Source organism: Sinocyclocheilus grahami, unplaced genomic scaffold, assembly GCF_001515645.1.
Source record: "Sinocyclocheilus grahami isolate Dianchi unplaced genomic scaffold, SAMN03320097.WGS_v1.1 scaffold1198.1, whole genome shotgun sequence".
Classification (NCBI taxonomy): Eukaryota; Metazoa; Chordata; class Actinopteri; order Cypriniformes; family Cyprinidae; genus Sinocyclocheilus; species Sinocyclocheilus grahami.
Genome location: NW_015506377.1, coordinates 8,422 through 19,600, shown reverse-complemented (window position 1 = coordinate 19,600; position 11,179 = coordinate 8,422). Strand labels below are relative to the sequence as shown.

Below are 11,179 nucleotides of genomic sequence, written 5' to 3'. Positions count from 1 at the left end.
GTCCTCTATGCCCCGCCTCTCTCAAACGCTTCATTTTCTACAAAGTCCGTCCTTCTGACGAGTGCAGTCTGCTCTGATTGGCCAGCTGACCCAGTGCATTGTGATTGGCCGAACACCGCAAGCACTCGTCGGAAATGTAACGCCCCTTACCATAATCGCGAGCTTCATCTTTCAAAATAAATGTAAAGACAGTAAATAATGTCATTAGTTTTACCATCAGTTCAAGCCCGAAAGGGGAACAGACACAGTAATGCAGTACACAAGACAGCTGACTCTACTGTGATGTGACGCTGTCTCTCTCTCTCACACACACGCGCGCACACACACACACACACACGATGCGCAAAACTCTGCATTTGAACAGTCAATAGCAAATACTTAAACTAATAACAAAACAGTAGCTGATTCAGAAGCGCCAGATTGTCATAGCAAAGTCAGAATTACCTCCTCTCCTAGGTTCACGAAACGGTCGTCCATAAAATGCATTGCTGTTCTGTTGCAAGTAGTCTTAAAGATTCCTAAATACATCTGCTTCTGGAAGGCCAAATAAAGTGCTTTTGCTTTCGCACTGAATCACACAGTGTCTCCCTGACATGGCTGCTTCAACACTAACTGCGGTTACTGAAACCACACCGCCTTTCTTTGCATTTGGGCGCATTATGCAAATATTCAAGATATGTGGGGGCGTGTTAGAACGAGCCGTTTTAAGGGGGTGTGGCAGAGTCTTAACTTTGATAAAGAATATCTCTTTGGTTTTGAGACTTTAGTCTTTGCAACTTCAGTTATCTTATCTATTCACGAACAGCTTGTAACACTCAAAAGAGAAAGGAAAACTTGAAATCGCATCATATGACCCCTTTAAGAAAAGAGCTAGAGCAGTGAAAATTCCCATTTCCACCATCAGGGCAATAATTAAGAAGTTCCAATCAACAGAAAATGTTATGAAACTGCCTGGAAGAGGACATGTCTATATCGTCCAAATGCATGGTGAGGAGTGTTTGAGTGGCCAAAGACTCTTCAAGCAGGGTTTCCGCAAGTCTTAAATTTAGTTGTTTCAAATTTAAGGCCTTAAAAAGTCTTAAATTGTACGAGAAAGTCTTAATGATTTCAAGATGTCTTAAATTTGGGGACGGAAAGACCAGAATTGCGATATGGCTGAATGGGACGATTAAACTTCAGACGGCTATGATTTTATTAAATAAACATGAGCACTGCACATTCAAAGTCCGGTGCTATGCTGCTTTGTGTACAGCAGTTACCGGGGAAACGGTTATATTTCTACCAAACGCTCCACCTGCTGTCAGAATGAAAGAGCATTTTCAATAAAACTGATGTTTTGTTCAGACAAATGCAAAAATCGACCCATGTTTTTAGCCTGCAAACACGCAGAGCTTTAACTGTGAACTGGTGGATCGATAAGATCATCTAAAAATCTAAACAGAATAGGGGTGTGCGATATGTATGGTCTGCAATAATATAATTTTTTTTTTTAACGATGTGCGATTTTGATATAAAGTATATCGCAAAAAAAGAAAACAAAACACCTACAGTGTGCGCATACATTAGATCAGGGGTGTCAAACTCAATTCCTGGAGGGCCCTGCAGAGTTTAGATTCAACCCTAATTAAACACACCTGACTAACTAATCAAGTCCTTCAGGCCTATTTGAAAACTACATGGTATGTGTGTTGGAGCAGGGTTGGAACAAAACTCTGCAGGGCTCCGGCCCTCCAGGAATTGAGTTTGACACCCCTGCATTAGATGAAGTCTAGCAGGTTAGACTAGTGCGCGTGCGCATTTAGTTGGCGAACAGAAACGATATTGTCCTAATACATGGTGAGAAAGTGTTTCTGTTCTTTCACTGCATAAATCAGTCTATTAAAATGCATTTAGAATTATCACATCATTCAAGATATGGGGCAGAAAATGTATATATTTATATCATTTCATATAGTTAATATCACACGAAAAGTGCCGTTTTTTCTCTCCAAAATCAGCATGATTACAAATGTGATAGATTTTATACAACAACAGTTTAATAAACAAGTTAATATTAAGAGACTTACGTTTTAGACACCATATTTCCTGTTTTTGCTCTTTCTCCAACAAAAATCATTCCGAACACAGCCACAGCACTGATTTGTGTCTCTGAGCAACATGACGGTGTTTCGTTCCTGAATGAATCAACCGTTTAAATGATTCGGTTAAATCGCAATGACTTCCTTTATAGTGACTTGCTGCCACCTACTGGCAGTTTTAATTTCACATTTAAGGTACCTTTTCATTTTTTTAATAATTTCAAACATCAGTTTTCAATGTTTTATGTTTAAAATATCAAAACATTATTTATGCATTTTGTAACTGCAGGTTAAAGTATTTAATGTCCCTCAGAGCTGCATTAAACAGTGTGTAAATGCATCTAAATGCCACTTCTAATGCAGCTTCTGTGTTTCCTCTGCATTGCAAAGAAAAATTGTTGTTACTGATTTCATTTGCTTGATAACAGCCCAAATGCAAGAATTTGACTCAAGATGGTGCACACTTTTAGAAAAAAATGGCTTAAAGGTAAAAATGCCCATAAAACTTGTTGGAAATTATTAATTTCTATCACTGCTGTTAACTAACCACACAGAATAGGAAGAATATAAAAAAAAATTCAGGAGCCAGCTGTAAGCACAATTAGAGATAAGATATCAGCACAATAACACATTCAGCAAAATATTGTCTAATTATCGTTATCGATAAAATCCCTGTAAATCTGAAGGATCTGGAGTGATTCTGGATGAAGGAATGGTCTCCGATCTCTTGTCAGGTGTTCTCTAACCTCATCAGGCATTATAGGAGAAAACTCCTATACTATTTTGTCAAATGGAGGTTTCAAAAAGTATTTATCCAATGTGTATTAGAGAAAAAAAATTTTCATAATGATATTTCCCCCCATTTTCAATTCTTACTCTCCAATGAAAGGTTAGATTTTTGTGAATTTTTAAAATAAAAGATCAAAAGGATTAACAATGCAGATTTATTTTCATATTATTTTCATATTTCATATTTATTTTCAGATTTATTTTCCGCCTTTGATCATATTTACTAAGGGTACCAACAATTCTGACCACATGTGTATTGTCTAAATAAAACAACAACTGTTACTGTTATTACACTTGTACACAAAGCTTTGTATTATGCTTGTTATAGATTGTGTGACGTCACGTGCACTACCGCTGGTGGCAATAGACAGCTCTAATGCTAATCGACATAGCCTTTATCACGGCTTAGAGTATTATGAAATATGTTGCATGCCTTATTCTGTGTAAGAAGCCACATCTCACAGAAGAATTCATTTCAAACAGTCGGCTGACATTATGAAGTGAGTTTGGAGTAAAAATACGTCATTAAATGTGGTATTTTCACGTGCTTTCAGATGGAGCAGCATTTACTACACAGAGCCATAGTTCACTGAGAAGTTACACAAACAGCTGTCATTATCGCGAACGATTTCTTCGATTTCATAAGCGAATGATTATATCGTCTGCAATTTTATTTTATTTTTTTCCTTTTTCCATAGCTTCTCAGAAAACTACGGCTCTGTGTAGTAAATGCTGCTCCATCTGAAAGCAGGTGGAGATTTACTAATAATCACAGAACCGACTTGCGACAGTCGCATTTGATTAATCCTGCAGCCCTACCCTGGACATCTTTCTTCTAGTGTTTTTATTTCTAGAATACTTTGTGTAAATCCTTTACAATGTACAGCGTTTTTAAATTTTACTAAATGACCTTTAAATAAACCTCCCTTTTTCAAGATACTGCATTTTATTTTTGTCTTTATTTTTTGCTAAGTTTGCATGTATGTGTATTAAAGAACATTTGCACATGGATTGTGTTCTTTAGTTTGTGATCATGCCATGTGTGCTTTTTGCTAGACTAGTGCGGTAGAGGATGTACAAGCAGAGGTGGGTGAGTTCATTCGTTGGACTCCCCAGGCTGACCTCCAGCTGGCAGTAGGCAGGCTGGCATTAGAGCTAGTGTCAAGATCCCAGACAGATGCCAACTTCTACCCTCAGTGTGTATTTCTACGGCTGCTGGAGACCCGGTACCTCTGCTACAGGTTTGAACTCACCTGCTCAGCCTCTCTCTCATCTCCTAGTGTTTTGTGTAACTCTGCTCATTCTGATTTTATTTTTTTTCTGGAAATGTAGTGTGTGCCCTGAACTGCTCTCATTGGCCATGGTGAAGAAAGATTTCCATCTCTGTCAGATTGCTTTCCAAATATTTTCTGACATTCCTGAAGCCGTCACCTGCTCTTATCTCAAAACTATTCTCAGGTGAGATTTGTGCTCACCTGCTGAATGACATTAAGACCTTTAACTGCGCCATAATACTGTATTTTACTGTATTCTATTTTCCAGAATAAGTGATATAATGTAAGTATCACAGTTTTTTTTAAATAATCTAAAATGTGCTGCAACTTTAATATTCAAAAGTTTACTCATTTAATGTCAAGCACACAAAACATGGGCATATCTTACACAAATATGTGCACACGTGACATTAGTTCTAGCATTGCTAACTTGAAATCACAGCCTACAGAGGGTATGCTTTGACGTCACTTTCATTTTATAAGATAAATATTTAATTGAGTTGTCAATACAATATATAGTGTATGATTTTACTACAAAATTCAACATTCATAGCATTCCATGATAACTGCAAATCCATGTTTTGCTGCCTGCAGTCCATTTGTTTCTTTGAATTGCAGCAATTCATTTGCTTCTCTCTTCTGTAGCTTTCGGCAGTCTGTAAAAATATACCTCAGATTTCTTGTCAAATCTATTTGTAAAGATCTTTCTCGTTTAGAGGTGTTTTATGTGTTCTGTTGCAGCATTCATGCTGAAAGCCAATGCTGCCACTCAGTCTTTTTGCCACTCAGTGGGCGGATCCACAGTCACACCAGCTGACGGTGACGTCACGTGCATACCTTCTATTTATCAGAAAGCAAAAATGGAGTCAACCAAAAAATAGAAAAAGTTACATGGCTTAATTAACTCGATTCATTTTGACCACCGTACCGCTGTGGTAGTGTTCCAGACATGCGCACATGTGAAGGATGCTTTTGTTCGTGGATCTTTGAACACGAGTGAAGTACAAAGCCTATTTTAAATTTAGTTTAGTAACCAAATGTTAGGCTGCATCACAAATATAGAAACATTTGAATTGGATAGCAGGGCTCAACAATGCAAGCATTTCACTCACATTTGCGACTAAAAATAGATGTGTGAGAACTGGAAAATGTATTGTATTTAGGATACATGTAAAATGTATTTAGGAGCATAAGTGCAAATACAATTTCTTAAACAGCCTAACTTACACAGTAGTAACAAACTTATCAATTTTTTCAATTTATTTATGGAAAAACAGCAATACAGCCTCATATGATTATGAACTTTAAAGGCTATACTTCAAACGAAGTTCTTTTTCGTTCTTCGTTTGAGGGCAAAAAGAAGTTTGAAAAGTCTAAGCGATGGTATACTGTTTTCGAACATTCCGACACCCCCGCGCTTCTGGAGGCGGGGTTGTAAACAGGTCACGCCGCCCGTGTGTACCCCCTAAGCACAACAATGATGGCTGCTGTGAGAGAAGTTTCGTAAACATCTGGCAGTAGCATTGATCTATATTCAGTGGCAAAGAAAAGAACAAGAACATGGGACGTAGATGGTATGTGCATCCACGATGCAAAACCACGATCATATTTTGCGCATGTTTTGCGCAGCTTGTCGGTGAACAACGGCTCTGTGTAGTTAATGCTGCTCCATATGAAAGCTCGCACGTGATGGAGATTTGACAAGATGTGCATTAAATATCGCATGCGATTTATTGTGCAGCCCTAGAATGTACAAAACATGGTGACATTAAGTAAATATTATTCATTTATGCATTTAGCAGACGCTTTTATCCAAAGAGACTTAGTGCATTCAGGCTATAGTTTTTTTTTTTTTACCAGTATGTGTGTGTTCCCTGGGAATTGAACCCACAACCTTTTGCGCTGCTAACCCAATGCTCTACCACTGAGCCACAGGAACACTAATGTAAATATAATGGGCGATATTTTGCGTCACCAAAAAAATGACAGGCCTCTCATCTTTTTAAGTGGGAGAACTTGCACAATTGTTGGCTGACTAAATACTTTTTTGCCCCACTGTACATATGTCGATATATTGATAATTGCGGCAGGCCAAAACAGAAAAAATTATGGCGAGTTTGCCCTTTTTATTCAGCAAATGCGGAGCACAAATTAGGAAGTGCATTTTTCTTCAGAATGTGCGCCGCGCGGTTTGACGATCTCTTGAAAAGGGTATCGCCATATGTGAAACATTCAAAAACGCACAGGACACAGATTTCCACTACGGAGAGACTGGCCTTGAAACTCGGACCGCGGAGATGTGTTCTCTTGTCTGGTCTCTGTGGAATGAGAAACGAACCGGGGGGGGAATCGCACGTCAAAGAAGGCGGAGTTCCAGAACACACCCACCGACTGTGTAATTCGCCACGGACCAATGGTAGCTCAAAGGTGTTTAGGAGGCAAAACGAACTCCCCCAAAAAGTTCGCTTTGGTGAGCTATTTCGAACTGCCAAAACTAAATCAAAATGAACTTCGTTTCGGCCTGATTTTGTTCGAAATGATGTAATTTCAGTTTGTTTCTTCGATTTCGTTTGAAGTATATCGGGGCCTTAAAAAGGCAACAATTTAATTTCAATGAGCACATATGAGAAGAAAGGTGGAACGAGTGAAGGAGACGTGCTGAATGAAAATGCACATTCGGCACTAGGGATGCTCCGAGCCGCCTTTTTCGCTTCCGATACCGATTCCGATCCGATACCAGTGAAGTTTTTTTCCCTCATTTAAATAAATGTAGAATTTATATATCTCTGTGTGTGGAACTGATATTCATTCTTTCACAATCTACTAGATACAGACTACTTCATTATAAAGAAAAATAAAATAAACAAATGAAAAAATATAGGCCTATGTATATTTATAATCTATGACAAAAATTTATCATAAACTAGGTTAGTGGATAATTCGGCAGCAAAAGTTATTCTAGCAAAATCAGTGCACAATAATTTTAGAAATCCAAACATTTAGTGAAAAACAATATTTTGTGGGGAACAAATAAAAGTGCTAAATATGGTAAAATGTTACACATTGCTATTTGTATTATAAAATCCATTCATTAAAAACATTCATGAAGTATATACTATAAAATTAAAATACATTTATTTTAAATGTATTGCATATTTTTTAATAAGGCAACAACATATGATAGATACGATAGGACAAAACAAATACAGTGCAGCACGAACTGTTTTTATACAGTCAACCCTCAATGGTTTTATATCTTTATATATATATATATAAGTTATGCCATTTTACAAACATATATAATCTATTATTTTTACAGGAAAATACAACAAAGTATATTGTTTACATGTAGTGCATCAATTCTGCATGTTATGTAAGACTCTCGCTCTTTGCGCATGTGAGAGAAAGCGACGGCGAGTCGTGCACCTTAACACTAGAAACACATTCCGCCAAATACACAAACACAGGTGCGCTGCGCATCCATTCAAATGAACTGAAAAATATCAGATCGCTTGACGGAGCATGAAACTCTGAAGCGCTCAGAGTGTTCTGTGAGTGAAAATATATCTGTGCTAATCATATACTCAGCCTCCATCTCGCACACTGTCGAGTAAAATCTGAGAATTGATTGGCCATTGGCTAATATTAGACATCATTTAGTCGCCTAGAGTGAAGATTTAGTCGCATATGCGAGTGATTTACTTGCAATGTAGAGGGTTGACAGTCTGTGAGCACGAAGCGCTTACATTTTGCGCACATTGTAAGTGCTTCGTGTTAAAAACTGCAAAGCACAAAGTGAAGAGAAATTGATGCATAGTGTATTACATCTGTGCAACAGTTATTGAGCCTTTCTTTTAACAATTTTAAATTTCAGTTACTGTGCACATTAAAAACTATTTATAGTCTTTTCTACGCCCGTGTTTTGTTCTCACAGACATCCGGTAGCAAGTAACAAAACATTAAACTCCGGCAAGAAGATAAAGTCCTTTTTGCAAAATCATAGACCTGTATTTACAAATCAAGTATAACGGGAACACAGAATGATCTTGGAGAGCTTTACCGAGCTGACTGCTGTAACCGAATGCGACCAGGGTTTAAAGGCTGAACGAATGACTGACAGCCACAGCGGAGAAAAGCGTTTGTGTGAACTTTAATGTAAGGACTTAAATATTCACATGTAGCTCACATTAAGCTACGTATGGCTTCAGAAGTAACACAATACTTCGCACAATCGAGAAAAAAAAATAAAAAATCTCGGATTTGGATCAGTTCTCTCTACCCGATACCCGATCCGAGAAAAATGGCACTATCGGAGCCAATACCCGATATGAATATCGGATCGGTGCATTCCGATTCAGCACTAGGGGCAGAAATGCAGCCATTACCCCAGTAACCCTATAAACAAAACCAGTGCTGCGCTGCTTTCCTAACTGTAAATGTTTCAAACAGTCATTTAGATATTTATATTCGCTGTAGTCTTCACCATAGCACCAAATAATTAATTCTTAAAGACTTAATGAGCTATTTATTTTCAAAGTTAAACATTTTTATTACTTTTAATCTAACCTAAAACATGACCTATCTATTGACTGATTCGTTATTGTTCGCTTAAAGGGTTACACTAGCACTTAAAGGGTGTTCACCCAAAAATGAAAATTGTCATTAATCATCCTCATGTCGTTCTAAACCCGTAAAACCTCCGTTCGTCTTCGGCACACAAATTAAGATATTTTGATGCATTCTGACAGCTCTCTGACCCTCCCATAGACAGCGATGTAATTACCATGATCAAGGTCCAGAAACGTAGCAAGGAGATCGGTAAAATAATCCATGTGACATCATGGGTTCAACCGTAATTTTACGAAGCTACGAGAATACTTTTTGTATGCAAAGAAAACAAAAATAATGACTTTATTCAACAATTCGTCTCCTCCGCATCACCCTGGTGCCATTTTGGAGAGTATCCACTGTACGCAAACAGCGTATGCTATTCTGTGTCAGCTGCGCCACGTATGCTATTCTATGTCAGCGGCGCCACGTGTAAACAACGTATCCACGTGATGCAGTTGACACAGAATAACATATGCTGTTTACGTTTAGTGGATACTCTCAAAAATGGCACCAGGGAGATGCGGCGGAGACGAATTGTTGAATAAAGTTAAAGTATGGTTGAACCCCTGATGTCACATGGATTATTTTACCTATCTCCTTGCTAAGTTTCTGGACCTTGATCGTGGTAATTACATCGCTGTCTATGGGAAGGTCAGAGAGCTGTCAGAATGCATCAAAATATCTTAATTTGTGTTCCGAAGATGAACACCGAAGTCTTACCTGTTTAGAACGACATGAGGGTGAGTAATTAATGACAGAATTTTCATTTTTGGGTGAACTAACCCTTTAAAAGGTTCCATTAACATGAGTTAACTGCATTCGTTAACATGAAATAACAATGACTGCATTTATTAATCTTATTTAATGTTAATTTCAACAAATAGCCTAAATGTTGTTTATGAGTGCCATTATAACGTTTATAGTGTTTGTAAATATTTTATTTACCTTGACTGCACTTTTGTCCAGGTGAAAATTATACTAAGGTGCAACTTATTTTCCGGAAAATACGGTAACCCAGAAACACTAAGCTTTTTTTTTTGTTGTTGTTTGTTTTATTGCACACATGCCTTCTTAAAAAAGAAATTATGTAAAACTTTTTTTTTAATCCTTTTTCTGACTATAGTACTTCAGACTCTGAGATGGAGACTGTGAATCTTGACACAGACAGTGTAATGTTCATGAAAGAGCTGACTCGGGCACAGAGTCGATCAGATGAGGAGGGTGGGCAGCTGAACGGCTTCTGCTCCCCAGCACTAGAGAGTGATGTCTCTGATACCCCCAGCAACAAGCTACAAAGAGATCCCTTAGCACTGGATATGAGCTGTCCTGTGGGGTTACACAAGGGTGCCCTTCTGTATCCTTTGCCCTTGCTGGTTTATAAAAAATTAAGAAAAAAAAAACGTATTCCTTTTTTTTATTTTTTTTTATTTTTTGTAGTTTTGGTAGCATTTTTTCTTTAACCTGACTGATAGAAATGAGGTTCTGCAGACAGCGTACAGTGACAGACCTCTGCTGCCACATCTAAAAGATTTCACGGTTCCACAGGTCATAGTGAGTATCTATTTGACAAACCAACACATCTAGCCTTGTTGGATATACAGTGTCCTATTATTTGTTCCCCAAATTGTGGTACAGAGGTAGTTGCCTTACTAACTTTGTTTGTTACTGGCCCAATGGGAAGAATATAATCTTTGATGGCCTGTTCTTTCTCAGTTCACTTTTTTTTTCTCTCTTCAGGTCTTTTTACAGTATCTAAGGTTCCTTTATTTTAAGTATTGTCATGATGCCCACAAACAAATCAGAGCTTTACGGACCCCAAGTATTTCTCAGGTCTGTCACCAAACTGAATATTAAATAAGAATAATCGTTATCGGTATCGGCCAAAATTTTCATATCGGTGCATCCCTAACTATTGTTTGTTTTGCATCTGTCAAAGGTTTTATTTATTTATTACTTTTTTTTTTTTTTTTTTTTTTAGATCATAGACTGGGTTTGCTTACTACTAGATGCTCATTTCACCGTCTTGGCTGTGGCACCAGAAGCCAAAAGATTGGTCTCTGATCTTCACAAGTTTGTGAGATCACAGGTAGAGCATGCTTCTTATTGCTGATGGAAAATGACAGTTCTGTGCTTTTTATTGTAGCTGAAGGCTGAAATTACAATGAAAAATGTCTTGCAATCCTTTTCAGGTAAAACTGTATACTGAACTGGGCAAAATTGAGGGAAGTCTTCAAGTGCTTAAAAATTCCAAACGGTCTGAAGATTTTGGCATGTACGCCATACAAGTAATTGAACTTTTTTAGATTACTTACGCAGATTATTTTTATAAAATGCTGCTGTGCCCTGTTTTCTCTGTTTTTGACTTATTTTCTTAGTTTGTTTTTAGAGAAGTTTGAAATTCGTTCAGCTTTTTTAAATTAACCCCCC

At 37.7% G+C, this 11,179-nt stretch overlaps 1 protein-coding gene across 2 annotated transcripts in view; it reads left to right on the top strand.

The window, feature by feature from the left end:
- The window catches only part of LOC107567930 (nucleolar protein 11-like), a 59,017-nt gene extending 47,944 nt beyond the window's left edge, over positions 1–11,073 (top strand). For both annotated transcript variants that reach the window (XM_016253732.1, XM_016253731.1), the window contains exons 12-18: positions 3,924–4,108; positions 4,200–4,325; positions 9,876–10,106; positions 10,225–10,303; positions 10,490–10,582; positions 10,731–10,838; positions 10,942–11,073. In XM_016253732.1, coding sequence (XP_016109218.1) covers positions 3,924–4,108; positions 4,200–4,325; positions 9,876–10,106; positions 10,225–10,303; positions 10,490–10,582; positions 10,731–10,838; positions 10,942–11,055 — 936 coding nt within the window. In that variant the 3' untranslated portion in view covers positions 11,056–11,073. The remainder of the gene's footprint in view (positions 1–3,923; positions 4,109–4,199; positions 4,326–9,875; positions 10,107–10,224; positions 10,304–10,489; positions 10,583–10,730; positions 10,839–10,941) is intronic.
- Positions 11,074–11,179: the final 106 nt, after the last annotated feature.